General features: G+C 34.8%; 5 protein-coding genes across 6 annotated transcripts in view; 4 read left to right on the top strand and 1 right to left on the bottom strand.

The window, feature by feature from the left end:
• The first annotated feature begins 1,846 nt into the window (after window positions 1-1,846).
• LOC111486901 (mini zinc finger protein 2-like) lies at window positions 1,847-2,435 on the top strand. 2 transcript variants are annotated; one of them, XM_023134063.1, is made up of 2 exons: window positions 1,847-2,243; window positions 2,274-2,435. In XM_023134063.1, the coding sequence occupies exon 1, from the start codon at window positions 1,856-1,858 to the stop codon at window positions 2,219-2,221; it is 366 nt and encodes a 121-aa protein (XP_022989831.1). In that variant the 5' UTR covers window positions 1,847-1,855; the 3' UTR covers window positions 2,222-2,243; window positions 2,274-2,435. The 2 variants fall into 2 exon arrangements, with proteins under 2 accessions (XP_022989831.1, XP_022989832.1); XM_023134064.1 differs by having other exon boundaries at window positions 1,848-2,239; window positions 2,270-2,435.
• A 3,236-nt stretch (window positions 2,436-5,671) lies between these two features.
• On the bottom strand, window positions 5,672-6,954 carry LOC111486898 (transcription factor MYB30-like). Its single transcript, XM_023134059.1, has 3 exons — window positions 6,711-6,954; window positions 6,485-6,614; window positions 5,672-6,400 (listed from the first exon to the last, which is right to left on the bottom strand). Exons 1-3 carry the CDS (start codon window positions 6,841-6,843, stop codon window positions 5,800-5,802), a joined length of 864 nt encoding a protein of 287 aa, XP_022989827.1. The 5' UTR covers window positions 6,844-6,954; the 3' UTR covers window positions 5,672-5,799.
• Window positions 6,955-8,736: 1,782 nt separating this feature from the next.
• LOC111487563 lies at window positions 8,737-11,271 on the top strand. Its single transcript, XM_023135012.1, has 4 exons — window positions 8,737-9,541; window positions 9,611-9,991; window positions 10,695-10,933; window positions 11,011-11,271. Exons 1-4 carry the CDS (start codon window positions 8,794-8,796, stop codon window positions 11,269-11,271), a joined length of 1,629 nt encoding a protein of 542 aa, XP_022990780.1. The 5' UTR covers window positions 8,737-8,793.
• A 708-nt stretch (window positions 11,272-11,979) lies between these two features.
• LOC111486940 (protease Do-like 8, chloroplastic) lies at window positions 11,980-17,074 on the top strand. The gene is made up of 14 exons (XM_023134108.1): window positions 11,980-12,232; window positions 12,388-12,517; window positions 12,649-12,765; window positions 13,817-13,910; window positions 14,000-14,098; window positions 14,226-14,292; window positions 14,490-14,565; window positions 14,647-14,713; window positions 14,991-15,208; window positions 15,350-15,417; window positions 15,962-16,041; window positions 16,133-16,219; window positions 16,319-16,426; window positions 16,579-17,074. Exons 2-14 carry the CDS (start codon window positions 12,390-12,392, stop codon window positions 16,702-16,704), a joined length of 1,335 nt encoding a protein of 444 aa, XP_022989876.1. The 5' UTR covers window positions 11,980-12,232; window positions 12,388-12,389; the 3' UTR covers window positions 16,705-17,074.
• Window positions 17,075-17,666: 592 nt separating this feature from the next.
• Window positions 17,667-21,384, top strand: part of LOC111486941 (NAP1-related protein 2-like) — a 6,956-nt gene continuing 3,238 nt past the window's right edge. Inside the window, exons 1-6 of the mRNA XM_023134109.1 lie at window positions 17,667-18,008; window positions 20,268-20,390; window positions 20,495-20,545; window positions 20,729-20,800; window positions 20,945-21,058; window positions 21,137-21,198. Of these exons, the coding sequence (XP_022989877.1) occupies window positions 17,880-18,008; window positions 20,268-20,390; window positions 20,495-20,545; window positions 20,729-20,800; window positions 20,945-21,058; window positions 21,137-21,198 (551 nt within the window). The 5' untranslated portion in view covers window positions 17,667-17,879. The remainder of the gene's footprint in view (window positions 18,009-20,267; window positions 20,391-20,494; window positions 20,546-20,728; window positions 20,801-20,944; window positions 21,059-21,136; window positions 21,199-21,384) is intronic.

Consider the following 21,384-nt stretch of genomic DNA (forward strand, 5'->3'; position numbering starts at 1 on the left):
TGAAAAATTAAGGAAGTGGTTGAAATGGAAGGGTGTGGAAGAAACACCCAACATATGTGTAAGAATACAATAGTGAGACATTAATGCAATTAAAAGGACCACAAAATTAGGGCATTTTTGTAAATTCGGTGCTCCGACTAACACCTTTTGCAGAGAAAACGAATTGGGCCTGGGCCGGTCATTTTGCAGACAAATGGCCCAATGTTTTTATAGAAAAAACCAACCAATAAAAGGCCCAATAGGCCCACTTCATTTTTTTAGATTTTTTTTAATTTTTTCACTTTCTTCGTCTTTAGAATTTAATTATTTGGGAATATTCCCTTCTAGCCTTAGCTAAAATTCGAGTCGGGGTGTATGCAAGTTGAGTTGAGTTAGGTTTGAAATTATGAATTAATTCAATCGGTAATCAACTAACTCGAATAAAGTTTACAACTCAACTCTCTAATTATGGGTTGGGTTTTGTTAGATTATCGAGTTTTTTTAATTATTCAAAAAAATTGTACTTATTCACCGTATATGTTACATTAATAACTAAAATGTCATCAAATTCAAATTTCAAATATTCACCATGTATCGGTAATACTAGTTAAAAACATCAAATATTATTAATCTTCACAATAATTTTAAAAATTCAACCCAACCCAACCTTTATGTTTTAAGTTAAATAGTTTCGAGAAAGAATTAAATTATTAGATTTGAAAAACCTCAAGGCCAAGGAAGAGAATCAAATATTATACAGTGGTTTCACACCTCGGCAATGTGTTAATAGGCTTTGGGAAACATAAATGGGTGATGGCATCAAAAATGGTTTGGTCGGTGGGGTGTACTACAAGAGACGGTTAATTTCAGAAGATAAGTTAAGAGCATGATTTTGATACTATATTAATAACTATGAACCTTCACAATGGTATAATATTGTCTATTACATTACACTCTACGTTTCTCGACACCATTTTTTGAAAATTGAGGTAGAAGGTTATAAATGTAGATAAATATATTACATATCCATATTTGACAATATAAAACTTTTAAACATTAACCATTTATACCTCAACAACATAGAAATTTTCACCCATCTAATAGTCTAAATGGACGAATTATAAATGAATGTTGAGGTACATTTCCAAGTATAGTATATAAAAACCATCACTAAAACGTAATTGTTGGGCTATGTTCGACAAAAGCTTACCATATATCCACCCCTCTACTAAGTTGATATCAAAACTTTTCAAAATGAGCAGCAAACTCAAACAGTTGGAAGAAATAAGGTTGGTTTGCGGAGGAGGAGGGGGAGGAGGAGAGGGTACATAGGCCAAAGTGGAGCATCATTTTCGGCAGTACGCCCCCACAAAAAACCTGCCCATTTTTACACTCATTTAGGGGCCACATTACACATTAGGATCAAAACCCAACTTATTACATAGCTGTTCAATTCTATATTAAACCAATCAATCAGCTACGTGGAAACAAAAACTTTTCTTAACATCTTTAATTTTTTGCCTTATTTACATTTGAATTATTGTTCTTCATTTTCAAATCTTTGGCTCTTTTGTTTTTGAATTCTTGTTGGTTCGTAATTTAAAACAAAAAACATGTCTCCTCGAGATATCTCGAGCAACTGTTCTTGACCCAAACGAGCATCTTTTTTTCCCTTACATCAGTTGGAGAAGGGAACAAACGTTTTTCACGACTGTGTGGAAACCTTTCCCTACCAAATAAGGCTGATAAAGAGGAGACAATATATAATCAATTAACAATTAACAGAGAGAAAGAAAAGTTTAATATATAATCAACGAACGAGAAAATGACATGTCACTAAAAGTTTTTGTTTTTAAAACGTAAAACTTTTGACTCTATGTTTTGGGGGTTATGGCTTTTAAAATTGTGCTCTCTCATAAGTTTACACAAAAATATTCCTCTCCCATTACCAAAAATGAGGAAGCGTCAAGTTGTAGTTAGAAGGGAAGAAAGCTCAAGAGACATCGTGGCTTCATCTTTGACAGTAAGGAGTGTTAGATATGGGGAGTGCCAAAAGAACCATGCCGCTGGCGTCGGAGGGTATGCTGTCGACGGGTGTCGGGAATTCATGGCGAGCGGCGACGAAGGGACGACCGCTGCACTCAATTGTGCTGCCTGTGGTTGTCACCGGAACTTCCATAGAAGACAAGTAGGAACTGAGGTTGTGTGTGATTGTTCTTCATCTCCCTCAAATGGAGCTTGATTATGTATTTTGCTTTTGTTTTCCTTGTTCATCTCAGGATTAAAAGTTATGTGAATTATTTCCATCATATCTCTTTTAATTTGAATTATGTGTTTATGGCAGAATTTGTTTGGTAATATTGCTTTAATATTCAATGTGGAAGGCCCACACATCTAATCATGTTGGTTGTTGTAGTGGAAACTTTGTTTAACAATGTACTTAAAAGTTGATTAAAGCTTCAATTAACACATAACCCACTATTGAAGAGAAGTTGTTGCTATCTTTTCTGGTTGGCTGGTGCTATCCATTTGCTTAGACAAGATTTGAAGCATTAAAGAGAATGCTACAATGATACAATGATACACTATAGCTAGATTTTATGGAACAAAAGATCTACAAATTTTAAAATTTAAATGAACACGAACCATAACTTCCAAACATAATTTAAACAAAAACTGGTTGATGATGGTGAGTTTTCACATCGGTTGGAAAGGGGAACGAAACATTTCTTCTAAGGGAGTGAAAATCTCTCCGTAACAGACGCGTTTTAAAACTTTGAAGGGGAACTCGGAAGGGAAAGTCCAAATAAGACAATATTTGCCAGCAGTGAGCTTAGGGGCTGTTACAATGATTCATATGAAAAAGTGTGATCGTGAGCATAAATTTTGCCATGTGAAGTGTTTGGGGGAGTGAAAGTGATTCAAAGTTAGGTTTTGAAGTTTTGGAGGTACCCATGAGGAACTAACCTTCAAGTGGTGTGAGAATCTTTTTTATAAGAGTGTGGAAACCTCTCTTCAACAGATTCGTTTTAAAACCGTGAAACTGACAGCGATATGTAACGGGTCAAAGTAGACAATATCTAATAAATTGTTTGTCGACAAGGGTGGATGTGAATTCGAAAGACGAATATGTCACCCCTCTTGCAAGAAATTTGATATGGGTTTTGCATGGAAATGGACAGTTGGCTTGATTCTAAACTACAACCCACTCCTATTCCTTCTTCATCACTTAGTTTTGGTTCATGCACAAAGAATAACAACACGTTATCATGCAAAAAAGCAAAGGAAATAATGATCTCCCAATACATTACATAAACACAAGATGTTTTGATTCAAAGCAAGCGAGTAATGATGGTATGAAGAGGGTTAGATTTAAAGCATTGTTGTCACTGTCCAATGCGTATCAAAATTTGTTCATCTTTTTTAAGCTGCTACTCCAATTTGCAAAGATTCCCTTTTTCTTCTTTTCACCATACAACACGTAGGCCCATCTCTATATTTCCTTGAATGACACCATTGCTATATGTTGCTCCATCGCCATGTCTGTCTACAAATTGAAAACCCTTTCTTTACCATTTTACACATTCATCAATTATCTTCATATTTACTGCACCTATCAAGCACTAAATTTACTGGTATTCATGTCCAATTAACCCTCCGAATAAAAGAAACATACATAAATGAACCAAGACCTCATCTTAATGAGAGCGATTTTCAGACAAACGTGACTAAAAAAATGCTTCAAGGAATCGAAAGTCATTTTGTTTGAGCAATTTTATGTTCGGTGACCTCTTCAAAATTTTCTTATGACTCACGTGAGTGAGGACAAAACATGTTGTAATGACTCTTGTTGGTTTGTGGGTGTTGGATGAAAGTTCCATATTGGCTAATTTAGTGAATGATCGTGGTTTATAATTATATTGGTGTAAGGCCTTTTGGGAAAGCGCAAAACAAAGTTATAAGAACTTATGTTCAAAGTAGATAATATCATATCATTGTGGAGAGTCGTGTTCTTCTAACATGTTATCAGTGTTCTGCCCTAAACTTAATCATGTCAATAGTGGAGAAAGAAAAATGCAGAATAAGTACCGTGACTAGGTCGTCCGAAAATGCTGGGAACATGGGTATTAATTAAAAACATCATCCATACATCCATCTATATACATTTTATTAATGAGTGACACGTTTTTTAACAAATCATAACAAAGTTATATGATGATATGCACCTTTTATTTATGATGCCAGATGTAAATGAGTAATGGCTTGGCATGTTTATTAATTTTTTTTAATATTTTATCTTCATATGTTGAGGTTTATTAATTATTTACTACTTTTTGTTAACTTGTAAAATGATCACATCATTTAAAATAGACCACATAAATAACATTTCATCATCATTTTGTCCCACTATGGATTTTCCATTATAATTATTTAATTCTCGCCGTTTAAAATTGTGAAGCTGACGGCGATACATAACAGACTAAAGCGAACAATATCTACTAATGGTAAACTTGAATTATTACAATATTTACTAGCGATGCTCGATTCATGAAGATGTGTAATGTTTATCCATAGATCGTGAGGAACAACAATGTCAATGATGTAGGATATGTCAGTTGAAACTTTAACACAATGTATATTATTACACTCAATTGTATACACATCAACGGGTCATATTATTTGACTATCAAATATATACAAATCTTACCATCTGACACTCAAATAAAAAAGGTACATAAATGAATCGATACTGTATTGCAAATGGGAGCGATTATGATAATAGAATAACTAAAAAATCTTAAAAGAATTGAAAGTTACTACCTATGTCAACAAAGTGTTGGACAGAAATGTTTAGTGGATGTGTGTTGTCAATTGGCAATCCCAAATTGGCGTTTTGTCTTTACATAATCCACATGGTGCAGTTAATGACTCATGAGGTGGCCTTACAATGACCTTCTCCAACACCCACATGAGTTCCTCTTTCCAAAATATCAAACATCTCAACCACAAATATAAACAAAATATTGGTATCAATCACCAATAATTTTGAATCTTTAAGGCTCAACCCTAATTACCATCAGCTCCATCACAGTTCATTCCCAAACTAGGGCATCATCCCATTGTATCTTTACAAGCTTCACATGCAAAAGAATATTAACTCCCCTCACATGATACTTCATTAGCTACGAGCGACATGTGACTCAAAAATCTCGACCACGAAAAATATTTTAATCTTCAATATAATATCTCGCTCATGATTGTTGATTTTATCTTAACGTAAAGTAACAACTCGAGCGTTTTACAATCCTGTGGTGTCCATGCTAGCAACAGCTCATTGAAGAAGAAAAAAATGCAAGAAATTTAAGGCTAAGTTTTGTTGTTGCATATCCAACTTGGAAAATGCGACAAATTCTCAACCTCTTTTTCTCTGTGTTCTAAATCCCATTTAATTGGCAACAATTCTCATGAGACCTTATGCTTCTTTTCAATGCCTTTACAGCACGTACTTTATTTATACTTCTTTTCCAACCTGTAAAACACTCGAACACAATCAAACCCTTTTGTCGTTTTTCTAGACACATGCATGTAGGGTTAACGATTCAAATTTTTAACTTCTTAATCGAGAATACATCATTTAACTTCTCAATCGATCTAATATTAGCATGCATGGGAATTGAAGTGTAGAGTTAAAAGAAGAGATAAATTGATTGATGAAGTAAATAAGAACATGAATAAGGAATTTACATTCATTCTCTATACTATGATCTGAAATCTGAATGAGTTAAATAAATTTAAAGGACATGTGAAAAAATAGTCCCTCTAGAATCCAATATCATCAAGGCAATGATCTTCTCTTCCTTGAAGAATTCCACCACTTTCCTCAAAAAGCCATTTTTCCAACATAGAAAGTGGCAAATCATGAACATCAGGATCAGCCTTCATTTCCTCCGAATTAGATTTTGACGTTTCAAAACACTCAAATCTAAAAAACGACCCTATATTATCCTCACATTCATCTGCTCCGCCGCCGGAGTTACCACCATTTGGGCATCTCTCCGCCGTAGTCTTGGGTGGATTTTTCATCCACCCGGTAAGCAATTTGGCTATATTCTCAGTGCTTGACGCATAGCCCGTGGCTTGAACTTTGTGGTGTACTGAAGGCTTTATTTCAGCAAAAGGAGTTGAATTTTGTGGTGTGAGAGCTTCCCATAAGGCTTGTCTTGCCATTCTAATGTCAGTTTGAAGCCTCTTCTCCCATTGTCCTCTTGGCATTGATGATGAAGATGATGAAAACCCATCTCCAAAATGCCCCATTGAACTCACTTGAACCTTCCTTAGCTTCTTTTTCAAATGCGTGTTCCAGTAATTTTTTATATCGTTGTCTGTTCTTTGCGGAAGATACGAAGCTATAGCCGCCCATCTAAACAACCATAAATCACATAAATTACATAAATTATCAACTCATGAGTAACAAATACATCAAACAACTTAAAATTATTAATACCTATTCCCCAAAAGGGCTTGAAGATGAACAATCATCTTCTCTTCTTGATCAGTGAAGTTACCCCGTTTGATTCCCGGTCTAAGGTAATTCGTCCATCGTAGCCTACAACTCTTGCTACATCTAAGCAACCCTGCAAAAATTAACAAACACAGCTCAAGCTCAAACTCAAACTCACGGCTAACCGAGCTAACCGACCTGGTCTGTTTTGACAAGAGAATTAACAAACCTGTATTAGCAGGAACGGCCCTCCAATTTCCGGGGCCGTGTTCTTGAATATAAGAGACCAAAACAATATCCTCCTCAGGAGTCCAAGGTCCTTTCTTCACACCATTTTTATCACAACATGGAGGCCTCCCCATATCCTTAGCCTTCCAATTTCTTCTACAAAGGTTGAAACTTCCATGGCGTTTAGAAGCTTAAATAGAAGAGAGAAAAAAGGGGAAGGCAAAGAGTCAAAAGGTGACAGCAAGAAGCATTAAATTACAAGCACAGCAGCAGCAGCATGCCCCAAGTCAGCTGCTGCAAAAAACCGCGTTGTATTCAATGTGGCAGCCCTGTGGATTAATAATTTTAATAATAATAATAATAATAATAACCCTTCTTATTAATTTTTATTTTTTTCAATCCCCAACGTGTAATGAATAATAATGGCCCTTCTTAGCTGACTCTACTATAAAGGTAAATAATGATAGTCCCTTTCTTCATCACTAAATATTTCATGCTTCTATTCCAAGATATCATTTTCATACCTTATAAATTATATGTTTAATGCAAATGTGCAATAATTTCTTGTATACATTTAAAAAAATATATATATTTTTTCATCTTTTTATATTTTAAATTAAAAAAATGCGTAATTTGATGGGTATTTATATTATTTCACGAATAGTTGTGAATAGTTGTACATAATCATGAATGGTTGCTTTTCTTTCTTTCTATAGAGTCGTTTTTTGTTATTAATATTTTATCTCCTCTCATAAATATTTTTCGCCTTTTTATTATTTTTTTCATACTCCTAAAAGTTTACATTATTAGAATGAATTTAAAAACGGGTGTAAATGAAGTAGTGTGTTAAAAAAGGGAGTGTAACAAATTTAATAATCATTAATTTTACCAAACACAAACACAAAAGAAGTTGATAATGTTTTATAATAATCTTAGAATCAATTCCAAAAGCACTTTTAAACATTGTCTTTTCTTATAGAATTTAAATGTTCACCTCTATAATTTTTGTATACAAGAAGGCACAAGAACATTAAATGCTGCTAATAAGGGAGACATGTTAAAAAAAAAAATGTATATTTCTAATGTTTTTAGGTACATTTATTTTATGGTATACCGTTGTTCACATATTTATAAGTAAGAGGTTCGTGATTAAGGTTCGTGACAATATCATACTATTATTAAGGTTCGTGATTCTTAATATGCAATACGAGGTAGATGCACCACATTTTCTCGATCGTTGATGCTCTATTTAATCCTTAAAAAAATATTTTATCCCCTCACAATCTTTTAATTACGAGAGTGGGTGGAAAAGGCAAAACCCTAATTCTTTCATTTCCTTAACAACTAACTAATAAACATTATATTACATTTCTATCTTCGTTTTAATAAAATTGCTGACGACATAGTTGCTTTGCTTATACCCTTTGTATTTTAATAGAACAATAGACAATAAAAATAAAAAATATATATTTAAAATTTTACGAATATTTTTGAAATATAATATTGATGACGAGGGTAAGAATGGTATTAATGAAAATTTTAAATGTTTAAACTTATTTTTTAAAAAAATTTAAAAGTATGATTGAAAATTTTAAAAATTTAGAATTAAAATTTTCAAATTAAGACTCATTAAATATGCATCAATCCAATGGGGTTCTTTTTTATTTAATTAATTTTTTTTTATTTAAATAGTAAAAAAATGTGAAGCATATAAAACAAGTTTATGAGTCATAATTTTCTTATGCAATTTGATTATTTTAAATCCAATAAAAACAAAGAATGTCTTAAACCCATTTTATGAACTATTATTTAAAGTTTAGTCTCTGTTATTAAAAGTATATTTAGAAAGTCAATCGTTAATGAAAATGACTGATCATATATGGCTACCACAACACAGCCCTGTTCTTCCCTGTTCTTCCACTTTCAAATTTAAAAAGACCAAAGTTTTATTTTCTTCCATATAATATCATTTTAAGGCTTACAAGTCTTTGATAATTTCCATTTTCATGAAGCTAAATGAGAATTTATGAGAATCAAAAACGAGATTCATCTTCCTAAATGGTCTGATTCAAAAATTTCCGAAAATGTCTAAGCTTTTGCTTTACAAACATGTTCTTCTCCAATCGTACACAAACTTGCTCTGTTTTCTCCAACACCCTCCACGAATGAAGTTTTCTGGAAATTTTAATGATCTTTCGGATCTTCTTTTGAAACCCCTTTTGATCTTGTTCTGTGCTCTGTTCCCGCTCCTCCTCTGTTTCTTCAAATACTATAATAAACAACCTCTGTTTCGTGATAGAATTGAAGAAACGCCATTTTCATCTCTAAGCTTTAAGTTTCCAACGTACGAGGATTTTCTGAGAACTACTACACAGAATGTTGAGCCACCTGCATATGCAACTTCAAATGAGAACGATTTTGATGACTCGAGTTCTTCAACTTCTGACACGGATTTGGATCTTTGTCCCCGAGAAGACCCAGAAATTTTTCTCCCAAATGGGTTGCGATGCAGCAATGATATCAGAATCCAAGATGATAATGAATTTGATGATCCTGTGGAAGCCATATCCGGGAGTTTTGATCAGGACTTCATAGAAGAACTGAAAAATGAGATTATGAAGGCGAAGGCCAAAGCGAAATCCGAATCTGGGTTGCCCTCAATTCCTGAAGAATCGGAGTACCCAATAGCCATGGAAGAAGATTCAAAGGGACGGAAGAAAGAAGAAGAAAGATTGAATCGCAAAGGCATAAGAAAAGAACTCCACGAATTCCACAAGCAATACACAGAAAAGATGCGAAAATACGACACTTTAAATCACCAAATCGCAAAAGGTCAGTTCGTTCATTCATTCATTCAGTTGTTGTTTGTTTCATAAACCCCGCATGGATTTTGGTTTGCAGAGTGGAAAATGAAGCAATCGAAGGGGTTAGTGGAGTCTGTTTCATCGAAAGGGCTGTGTGGGTGCAGGCCTGCTAAGAAAGGCGAAGCAAAAACATGGGAAAACAGAGGAATCGAAGGGGAATTGGAGGTGGTTTATGTGGTGCAAATGTGGGTTTCATGGGAGTTTATAGTGTGGCAGTACAAGAAAGCTTTGGAGATTAGCGGCAGAGAAGGGTATGGAAGTTACAGATTCAATGAAGTTGCAGAGAAATTTGAGCATTTTAAAGTGTCGATACAGAGATTTATGGAGACTGAATGGTTGGAGGAAGGGTCGAGAGTTGAATATTATGCTAGAAGTCGTGTTGGTAGGAGAAAGCTTCTGCAAGTTCCTCTGCTCCAAGGTGAGTCAAATGTTGTCTCCTTCTGCTTTTGCTTCTTTATTTAACCCTACACAATCTTAGGTTAAATCAAATACTATATATATATATTTTATATTTAATACATATTTAAACTTTAAAAAAAGTATCTTAAAAAATATTTAAACTTTTTATTGTATATTTTAAACTTCGTCTTATTTATTTCAATTTTTTTTTAAAATTAATGAACATATTAAACATTACCAAAATAAATAAATGAAAATTTGAAACATTTTTAGACATTTTTTATAATTTAGAAATCTATTAAATACATGCTTATAAATTTTAATCTAGAGATTTGCACTTTCTATAAAAATAAAAAATAATAATAATAATAATTTCAGCAATATTTTCATATTTTCAACCAAATAATAATTAATTAAAAAACACGTTTCAAAAATGATTTTAATATTGCAAAAATTTTATTAATACCGAACACAACTCACAATGGTATGATATTCTCTGAACATAAGCTTTCATGGTTTTACTCTGACTTTTCCAGTAGAATTTGGAAACTTCAAAATTAGGTTTTAATTTATTAAAATTCAGTTTTTATCTAAAAATAGCCTTAAATTGTTTTTTAAAATTGAAGATAAAATTTAGAAATATTTTTATTAATTTATACTATTAGCACAGCATCAAATTATGAAACAAAATGAAGTAATTGTAAGATTGTGTTTGATTGCAGAAGATGAAGCGAAAGACAAGAAGAAGACAGGAAGAATAGAGGAGGAAGATGGCGTTAAAATGGATAGGGTTATTGAGATATTGCAGGAATGTATAAGAGTGTTCTGGCAATTCATCCGAGCCGATAAACTCGCCCATATATCATCAACTTCAAAGTCTCATATTATAGAACAACAACAAGAACGCACCAGCCCTGCATATTCCAACATTCTAAACCAAATTCTGTTAGATCTTCAAAAAGTTGGTCACTTACTTCCATTTAATATAAACTTCATACATACATTCAACGCATTAAATACTCATGTTGTTTGTTGCAGAAGGACAGAAAATTGAAGAAGATGATACAGAGAAAGACATGGAGATTGAAGAACTGTAAAGATGCCTCTGATGAAGATGACCCAGATGATGAAGCTTACTTCTTGGCTATGGTGGATTTGACGTTGGTGGGAAGAGTTCTTAACATGCAAACCATTTCTATTGACCAATTGAAATGGTGTCGCCATAAATTGACGTGTATTTCTTTTCAAACCGGGAAGATTAGGATACAACCTTCATCGTTTTTCTCTACCTACTCGTGACTACTTTCATTTAAATGTGATTTTCATTTTACTTCTTATTTTTTCAAGTAATTGGGTATATGTGTATATATGTTACTTGGTAGGTTACCTGCATATGAATACATGAATCGAACACCGAGAGAAAAAAAAAAATACAAAAATCATATTTTTACAAACAAGTGAGTCTCATGTCAGTTGGAGAGAGAAACGAAACAATTATTACAAGGGTGTGTAAATCTCTCCTTAATAGATGTGTTTTAAAACCGTAAAGTTAACTGTTATATGTAACGGGCAAAAGCAAATACTACTGGCTAGCGATGGGCTTGGGCTGTTACAAATGGTATTAGAATTGGAGTGTTACACATGGTATTAGAACCAGACAGAGTGGCATGCCAGCAAAGACGTTAGCCCCCAAGGGGAGTAGATTGTGAGAGCTAGACATTGATTTGTGTGCCAAAAAAGACGTTGGGCTTTTAAGGGAGTGTGTACTGTGACATCCCACTTCGTTGGAGAAGGAAACGGAAGAATCATTATAAGGGAGTAAAAATCTCCCCCTAAAAAAAGTTTAATTTTTAAGCTCTAATGGTTATAAAAGTCCTTCAAACTTTTCTCTTGCATATATTTTTATTCAGCTTGGAGTGATTACAAAACCAAAAAAAAAAAAAAAAATCACGTTTCCCTAGAAAAGTGTTTTTAATATCAAAGTAGAATTAAATCATAATCCCCAAATAGAAACCAATCCATTTTTTATTAGAGAGAATTGGCTGATCCTGGGTGGTTGGTTGTGGATTGTGTCAGCTCCACAGTTCCATAGCCTCCATGGACGAAGAAGAGGTATAAAGAGTACACTCTCTCTGGAAGAGCCTCCCATTACTTTGCCTCTCAATCTCCATCTATCGTCGCCGGCCCTTCCTCTCTATTGGGTTGTTGGAGTACACCGCCGTCTCTGATTTTGCCGCACCTGGTTAGAGTTCTTCTTCAGGTTAGTAATTAATCTTAGTGGAGGCATTTTACAATCTCCCTGTTTTGTACTGATTCAATGACGATATTTGAGTGAGGAACCATTTCGAAATTGTGAAATTAGTCTTGCTCTTGCTCCCTTGGGTTGATTTGTTTCTCTCTAAATTTAACTCTTAGAAATGCAAGTTCTGGCATGCAATACTCCCCATTTCTTGGGAAGGCGGGAATTATGCTTTGATGGCGTGTCTTCTGTTTCTCAACCCTCCACTTCAAATCCCACCACTGCTCAATCCATTTCCATTCGAAGGTTGTTTTGCTCTCCTTTTATCTCTGTGCCATTGCATTATCTGATCAAAATTACTTGTCCATCGTTTACCTATTGATTCGGATTCATATGTTTTAGTTCTCAGTTTGTAATTTTCTTAGCTGATTATTCAGGAGTGCGGGCGATGTGTCTGGGGATCTGGGTTCTGTACTTAACAGCAAATTTCTTTTCACAACTCGGCGGACGTTATTTGCTAGTTTGTTCCTGAGTTCTTGGGCATATCCTTCAAGGTATTTTTCTCACAGCTTTATGCTCTGCTCTATGAAGTGCATTTTGTTCACGATTGGACTCGTCCTGTTTATATTAGTTTCTTTGTCATCGAGAAATGTTTTCTTTCATAATGTCCGTGAGTCTCCGAGCTGCTTGCAAGCTCCTAGCTATGCTTTTTCAGGGAAGAGTGGTTGTGACGGTTGACACACATTCTGTGAGATCTCACATTGATTGGAGAGGGGAACGAAACATTCCTTATAAGAGTGTGAAAACTCTCTCTAGTGAATGCGTTTAAAAATCTTGGGGGGAAGCCCAAAGATGACAGTATTTGCTAGCAGTGGGCTTAGGATTTTACAAATGGTATCAGAGCCAGACACCGTCCGGTATGCCAGCTAGGATGCTGGCCCCCAAGGGATGCTAAAAACTTTAGGGTTTTTAGCGTTTAAAAACCCTAAACCCCAAGGGAGGTGGATTGTGATATCCCACATCGGTTGGAGAGGGGACCCCCAAGGGAGGTGGATTGTGATATCCCATATCGGTTGAAGAGAGGAACGAAACATTCTTTGTAAGAGTGTGGAAACTCTTCCTAGTGGACGCGTTTAAAAACCTTGAGGGGAAGCCGGGAAGGGAAAGCCCAAATGGCTGGTGTGTCAGCGAGGACGTTGGCCCCCAAGGGGGGTGAATTGTGAGATCTCACATCGGTTGGAGACGGAAATAAAACATTTCTTATAAGAGTGTAGAAAGTCTTCCTAGTGGACGCGTATAAAAACCTTGAGGGGAAGCAGAGAAGGGAAAGCCCAAAGAAGACAATATTTGCTAGGAGTGGGCTTGAGCTATTACACATTCTCATCTCTAATGTAATCTTTTGTCATTTTTGTAAGTGAAGCAAACTTGTCAAGTCTTAAAACTGAAACCATGTATAAGTCTTCCGTTCAGCATGGAATGTACAAAATTTTGATTGAGGGTTCTAAGAAGCATAGTTCTTAATTTAAACTAAGTAGTATTTATCACGTCTGTTCATAGTTCGATGCACTTGTGACAAAATAACTTATTTATAACAAAGTTGTGTAGTGTATTTACAGCTCAAGCTTTGGGAGATCCTTCTGTAACCATTGAGGAAGTAACTCCCACAATTTTCCCTTCTGGAACACTCTTCCCTACAGAGGTTTTCTTTTAAACCCTACTGATTTGTTTTCGAACATAGTTGTCCTTGTTATTGTAATAGTGTATGAACGAGAATTATGTGATTGACAGGAAAGAATTGTCCAACTGTTCGAGAAAAATACATACTCTGTTGTCAATATTTTCGACGTAACTTTGCGTCCTCAACTTAACGTAACTGGCATGGTTGAGGTAATCGAGCAATAAACTTATGGCTCTTGTTGTTCTTAGCATATTCCAAGTGGTTTATCGTGTTCTTATACTGATCAACCTTCGCGTAAGACCATCATTTTGTAATCATTACCGTGCCTATTTGCAGATTCCTGAAGGAAATGGTTCGGGAGTAGTCTGGGATGATCAAGGACATATAGTAACAAATTATCATGGTGAGAGATTATATAATGGTCACTGCATACATCAAAAAATAGCTACATTGAGTTACTAATAGATTGAATCATCTAAGTTTTGCATCGTTGTTTACCAAAATATGACATTTCTAATGTTTCATGTAATCAACTTTAGACTGTGATTCAGAAAGAAGTTCAACATATCCTCATAGCCTTTGCTTTTTATTACTAAACAGTAATTGCTAGTGCTCTTGCAAGAAATCCGAGTCCTGGGCAGGTTGTTGCACGTGTTAATATTCTTGCATCCGATGGGTGAGGACACTTGAAGTTACACAGATATGCTATTTTCATGAACAACAGGTATTTACTTTCTCAGTTTCTGTGTTTGAATAGGATACAGAAGAATTTTGAAGGCAAGCTCATTGGTGCAGACCGTACAAAGGATCTTGCTGTTTTGAAGGCAAGGCTTCTTAGCTTTAAATTCTTTTGCTTCATGGTTTATCCAAGAATTTGCAATTTTGAATGATTATTGGTATCTCTGATCAAGTTTGGGCTGAGTCTTTTATTTGTGAATTATCATAGCTCATCCATTCTCTGATTTGTCTGGACATAAAATCCCTCAAAACTCTATCTTTTGTTCCTTGTTTTTTCATATTCTGAATGATCTTGATTCTTATATGAAATAAAATTTCTCAAAAGTCTAAACAAGTATGAGATAAACGCCCGTGTTCTTGCAGGTGGATGCCTCAAATGAGTTGTTGAGGCCAATCAAGGTGGGGCAGTCATCTTCTCTTAAAGTGGGGCAACAATGCTTGGCGATTGGAAATCCTTTTGGTTTTGATCATACCCTCACCGTTGGAGTCATTAGTGGACTAAACCGTGACATTTTTAGTCAGACTGGTGTCACCATTGGGGGCGGAATCCAAACGGATGCAGCTATTAATCCTGGGAATAGGTTATTCTGAGATTTCATCATTCTTTCTCCTGGGAAATCTTGCCTGTCTTATTATTCCTTTCTTTGATTGATGAAAGTGATACCACCATATGTATTTAACGTTGACATCAAGAAGCTTAAGTTTTCCTGTATCTTTGACAGCGGAGGTCCTCTACTCGACTCGAAAGGGAACTTAATTGGTATTAATACTGCTATTTTTACTCAAACAGGTAAGCTCCATCTTTCTTCAGCCAAGTGTTGATTCAATATTTTTAACACTCGGTTGAATTCTTGCCATAATGCCACTATAACAGCTCAAGGCCACCGCTAGCAGTTATTTTCTTTTTTGGGCTTTCCCTTTCACACTTCTCCCCTCAATGTTTTTAAAACGTGTCTAATAGGGAGAAGTTTTCACACCCTTATAAAGAATGTTTCGTTCTCCTCCCCAACTAATGTGGGATCCCACAATCCACCCATCTTTGGGTCCCAGCGTCCTCGCTGGCACATCGCCTGCTGTCTGGCTTTGATATCATTTGTAACAGCCCAATCCCACCTCTAGCAGATATTGTTCTCTTTGAGCTTTCTCTTAAGGTTCTTAAAACCCGTCTGCTAGGGAGAAATTTCCACACCCTTATAAAGAATGCTTCGTTCTCCTCTCCTGTCGTGATCTCGCCGTCAGGATAGTTGTTGTGATTTTCATATTTTCCTTGCCCTACTGTTCAAAAATAAGATTAGGGATGTGATTAACATTAGTCTGTTCTGTTATGGTTGCAGGAACATCAGCTGGGGTTGGTTTTGCAATCCCATCTTTAACCGTAGTCAAGATTGTTCCTCAGTTAATCCAATTTGGCAGAGTAGGATTAAGTTGCTAAACAAGATTCAAGCTTGTCTTATTTCTATTCGATTTAAACAATTCATGGTTTAAGATTCTGATTTTTGATATAGGTAATTCGGGCTGGCATAAATGTAGATTTTGCTCCTGACCTGATCGCTAATCAACTCAACGTTCGTGATGGAGCTCTAATTCTACTGGTATACATTCCCCAGACTAATTTCTTTTCCTTCTAAGATGCATAAAGTTCGTCAACTTAAGATGAGATACTCTTTTCATTCATGATTTTTACTCCTCAGGTTCCTGCAAATAGTCCTGCAGCCAAAGCGGGACTATTACCCACCACCAGAGGTTTTGCAGGCAATATAGTACTCGGGGACATCGTCACCGCCATTGATAACAAGCCGGTGAGCTCTTCATTCTTTCCAAACAAATGTTGCATTTCCAGCCGCTGCATTAAACTGGGAGATAATTTCTGTCTAATTACATGAACAACGAAATGTCCCTAAAAAAGTTGGTATTGGGTCTTGAGAGTATAAGGTTCTGCATCTCTTTATAGGTAAGAAACAAAGCAGAATTGTACAAGTTATTGGATGAGTACAACGCTGGAGACAAAGTTATTTTAAAGATAAAGAGAGGAGGGCAAAGTTTGGAGCTGCCTCTGATATTAGAAGAAAGTCAATAGGAAGTCGAAGGTAGCAGCAGAGTCTTGGGAAGAACATCCTAACCATTACAACATTCAACTTGGAATCAAATGGAGAAGTAGAAGAAGAAAAGCAATGGAAGCAAATGTTTTGGGTAAAATGAGGTAATCTTGTGTTATAGAATTAAAGCTTTCTATGGAAAGTTGCCGAGTTGCAAGATTCAAATTGTAATTGGATGAAATGTGGTGAGTTTTGATGATGGGGTGGACTCAGCTTGTCCAGCTGAGGCATCCATGGAAGCATCAACTATTAACTTGTGTTAGTATCAATGTAAATGTTCATGTAAAGATAAAATATCGGTGATGGATCCAAATTCTCGTGTTTAGTTTAGTTCTTGTCTTTGAACTATAAGAGCTTAAGTCCATTACTACCATAAATTGTTCTCTTCGGCTTCTTTTCGGGCATTCCCTCAAAATTTTAAAATGCATCGGCCAGAAAGAAGTTTTCACAATCTTATAAGCAATGCTTCGTTCCCCTCAACCCATGTGAGACCTCTGATTATAATTATGGAATTTTATTGATAGGTCGATCCTCTCCTCCCTAAAGCAAGAGACAAAGTAAATGGTTAATACTTCCAGGGTTTCGTACCAACGCCATTATAATTTATTATAATTTAGCATGGGTTGTCTTGAGAGTACAAGCCGAGTGTTGTCATTGAAATTATAATTAAAAAAAATTTGGGCTTCTCAAGGCCCAAAATGGGAGCAGCCCAATACAAAAAAACACGTGAGCCCAATTCAGAATCCATGGCTTCTTTTGACGGAGAGTTAACGCCATACCAATTTTCAGACGGCATATATTCGATTTAACTTTTTTATTGACATTTTTCCATTAAAAAGCTTGGATTGCTATTTTATTTTTTTCTTATAAATAATTTAGTTTTCTATCTTTTTCTACTATTTAAAAAAAAGAAAAAAGAAAAAAGAAAATAGGAAACAAAAGGAGAAGAACGGGAAACAGAACATAGTCGTCGTTCGTCCCTCCATATAAATAGAGAGCAGCCGCCCTCAGCCTGAAACTCCCACTTCATTAGCTGATTCCCGCTTTCTTTTTGGCCCCAAACTTTTTTATTCCCTCTCTGTTTTTCCCTCCTTTTTCTTCGCTTCATCTTCAAGTTAGGGTGTTCCTCTCCCCCAACTAGGTTTCCGCCGCTAAAATGGTCGCCGAAAAGGGTAAAAAGTCCAAGCCCGCCGACAAGGTTGAGGACGACGGCTCTGATCATATTGACGTCGAGCTCGTTCAATGTATCGAGAAGTTACAGGAGGTTCAAGACGAGCTCGAAAAGGTCACCTCCTTTCTTCTCTCTCCCTCTCTTCACTGTTGTTTCCGCACATGTATGACTATAGGTTTCGGTTTGTGCATGCATTTTCCTGGTACCACTGTAAATTAGCGTTTTCTGCTCTTTAATTGTGTTTTTGGGGTTCATATTTTGATTCATGGATACATTAGCTCAATTATCTAGGACGATGGCTTTTGTTATTGTTTCCTACTTTTAATTCTCTTGCTTCTTTAACTGGTGTCTGTTAACCGATTTTTGCTGCCTTTTGGACTTCTTACATATTTATTCTGATGAATATGGGGTAGTTTTCCAAATGGTATTTGACCGAGACTCGCATGGATTACAGAGCTTTTGGTAATGCTTCTGAGTTGAAGTTTCAAACGGGTGGAACGGTGTGATTTATGCTAATTTTGTTGGCTTCTGATTCTTCTATGGAATACGGGGGGTTTAGGCGTTTTGAATTATGCTCATGTTGCATTGACGGCATTCCTGGTTCAAATAATTTGTTAACTATCAAGTTTTACCCTAAATACTCTGAGCTAAAAGTTCGAGGCGGTGAATGATTTAAGCTATTTAAATTATTCATTAACAATCTTTATCCTAAAATTTTATATTTTATGCCAACTAAGGATGCCCTATGACATACAACAAAGATATTTAAACCTGTATTGAGTTAAAAATAAGATTTTTACAAGAATTTCTAGGTAAGATCTATCTTGTTCAAATCTCATGCTAAACTACCACTTTATTTCAATCTTCTCTCAACTGTTTGAAAGTACTTCGAGCTTCTGGGCCCTGAGCTATATATCATTGACTTTCCCTCAATTCCTTGTTTTTAGTTGGCAAGGATTTGACTCTTGCCAAAATTGCAAAGAATTAGGGTGAATAGCTCATCATATTTCGCAAGCGTTCACTTCTTGAATGTTGCTGTGATTTTTAAGGCAAGTTATATATGAAACGGATACAAGGACACAAGTAGGTCGAATCATCTTATTACTATTAAAATGACGCAATCTTGTTACCAAAGTACTAAATAGAGATACTATTTTGATAGAATTTAACCACATGCCAGATTCTTCTTTCTCCTGATGGTTATGTTTCCCCTTTCTTTTTCTGTTATGCATTTATAAGGTTGAATTCAATTCTCTCAAACATCAATCATATCTCTTCTTCTTTGTTTCATACTTTCCTAACATGAGGCGATACATGTAAAAACCTTGAAATGTAAGCAATGAAAATAGAATCATAATGTCCAACATGGTATATGTCAACATTTGTGTACTTTATTGTTATTAAATTTATATGCTTACGTCTAATTGGGCAACATTTTCTATAAGTTCATGCTAGGGAATTATATCTTGTATTTAACTTTTCACTCCATCAATGAGAAGTGTGTTTCCTTTCAGGAAAGAAAAAGAAAAAGAAAAAAAAAAAAAACTTGGATGGAATAATTCCATCGAACAGACTGCCAATGAAATTTTTATTCACATTGATAGGCTCGTTTTATTTGTTTATTTATTTGCCAAGGAGTGGTTTAATGTGTTGTGTACAGTATCCAGATGTAGATTTCCCATACCCCCACCATGTTTTCTTGTTGAGGTTCTTGTTCTTTCTTTCATTTACCTTACTGAACTGTTGCTTCTTATCAAAATACATACATATTTATTCAACCCCAAATATACTTTAATAAAAACATTTAGCAAGAATTCAAAATTTCATTTTCTCTCTCTATGTTAATATTCTTTTCCTGCTTTCAACTTTTGCAAATATATATATCTTTTTTTTTTTTTTTTTTTTTTTTTTTTTTTTTTTTTTTTTTTTTTTTTTTTTTTTTTTTTTTTTTTTTTTTTTTTTTTTTTTTTTTTTTTTTTTTTTTTTTTTTTTTTTTTTTTTTTTTTTTTTTTTTTTTTTTTTTTTTTTTTTTTTTTTTTTTTTTTTTTTTTTGCAATTTTTTGAACTTTTATGGAGAAGAGTTCCATGTGTTTTATTACAATTAATGTTAGATATGACTCCCAACTTCTGTAGAAGCTCCTCCCAATTTGAGGTTATGAATGGTCCAGTGTTGGGTCAAAGGATCTGAGATCTTGTTTAGTCTTCTAAAAAAGAGTGTAAATCTAGGACTTGATAGGCAATGTGTACAAGACGTTCACCATGGCTATGTTCTGCTGATGCCTGATCCATTTGGCATGAATGCAATTTCTTATATATAATTCAATATTCAATAAATAGACTGGATCTTATTCTTGTACCTCTGGCATCCAACAGGTTAATGAAGAAGCAGGTGACAAAGTTTTGGAAGTTGAACAGAAATATAATGAGATAAGGTGGCCTGTTTACGTGAGACGGAATGAGATTATCAAGACGATTCCAGACTTCTGGTTAACTGCTGTGAGTGATCTGTTTATTTATTGACGTTTTACATCTTATCTTTTGCAGCCACTTAGTTTATTTACTTTTTTTTTTCCTTTGGTGCACATGCTTGATTTTTGCAGTTCTTGAGTCATCCTGCACTTTGTGATCTTTTGTCCGAAGAAGATCAAAAGGTTTGTTTCTTTAATCTATTGAAACTCCGATTGTGGCTTGGGTGAAAAATGGATACTTATGCAACTTCTTTCTATTTCCAATTTATTTTGAAGTCCTAATTCAAAGTGACTTTTGATTCTGTAATGATCAACTGCAAACAAATATATTGTCCCATAACTGTTGATCTCTTATTCTTGTTGCAGATCTTTAGGCATTTAGATTCTCTTAAAGTGGAGGATCAGAAGGATGTAAAGCTGGGTTATTCCATCATACTTGTAAGCTTCATCTAACTTGTTCGACTTATGCTGTATCTGTCCGTTTGCATCATTCACATGTTACATTTTTTTTGTCCTATTTGGTATCTTCCCTCAATTGCAGAATGTGATAATGATCTGTCACTAAACTGCTTAAAATTGCAGAATTTCAATGAGAATCCTTATTTTGAAGATAGAAAACTAGAGAAGACATATACATTCTTTGAAGACGGGGCAATTAAAATTACTGGAACAACAATCAAGTGGAAGGATGGCTCGGTAACAGTTATATCTATGAAAACAATAATTTCTGTGATTTCTTAAATCAGATCAATGATCTAATAGTAAATTTTGAAGGTTGCGTCAAATGGAGTAAATGGTGAGAAGAAAGGGAAGAAACGACCCTTGATTGAAGACAGGTGCTTCTATACCCTTACAAATTTGATTCCATCTTAAACAAACTAAAAGTCATAGAACCTCAAGGTTTGACAATGATATTATATATTATAAATTAAAAGGGGTTCAATTGTGTTATATGCTATTCTGATATTGTCTTTTTTTTTTTTTTTTTTTTTTTTTTTTTTTTTTTTTTTTTTTTTTTTTTT

Source organism: Cucurbita maxima, unplaced genomic scaffold (genome assembly GCF_002738345.1).
Source record: "Cucurbita maxima cultivar Rimu unplaced genomic scaffold, Cmax_1.0 Cma_Scf00012, whole genome shotgun sequence".
Classification (NCBI taxonomy): Eukaryota; Viridiplantae; Streptophyta; class Magnoliopsida; order Cucurbitales; family Cucurbitaceae; genus Cucurbita; species Cucurbita maxima.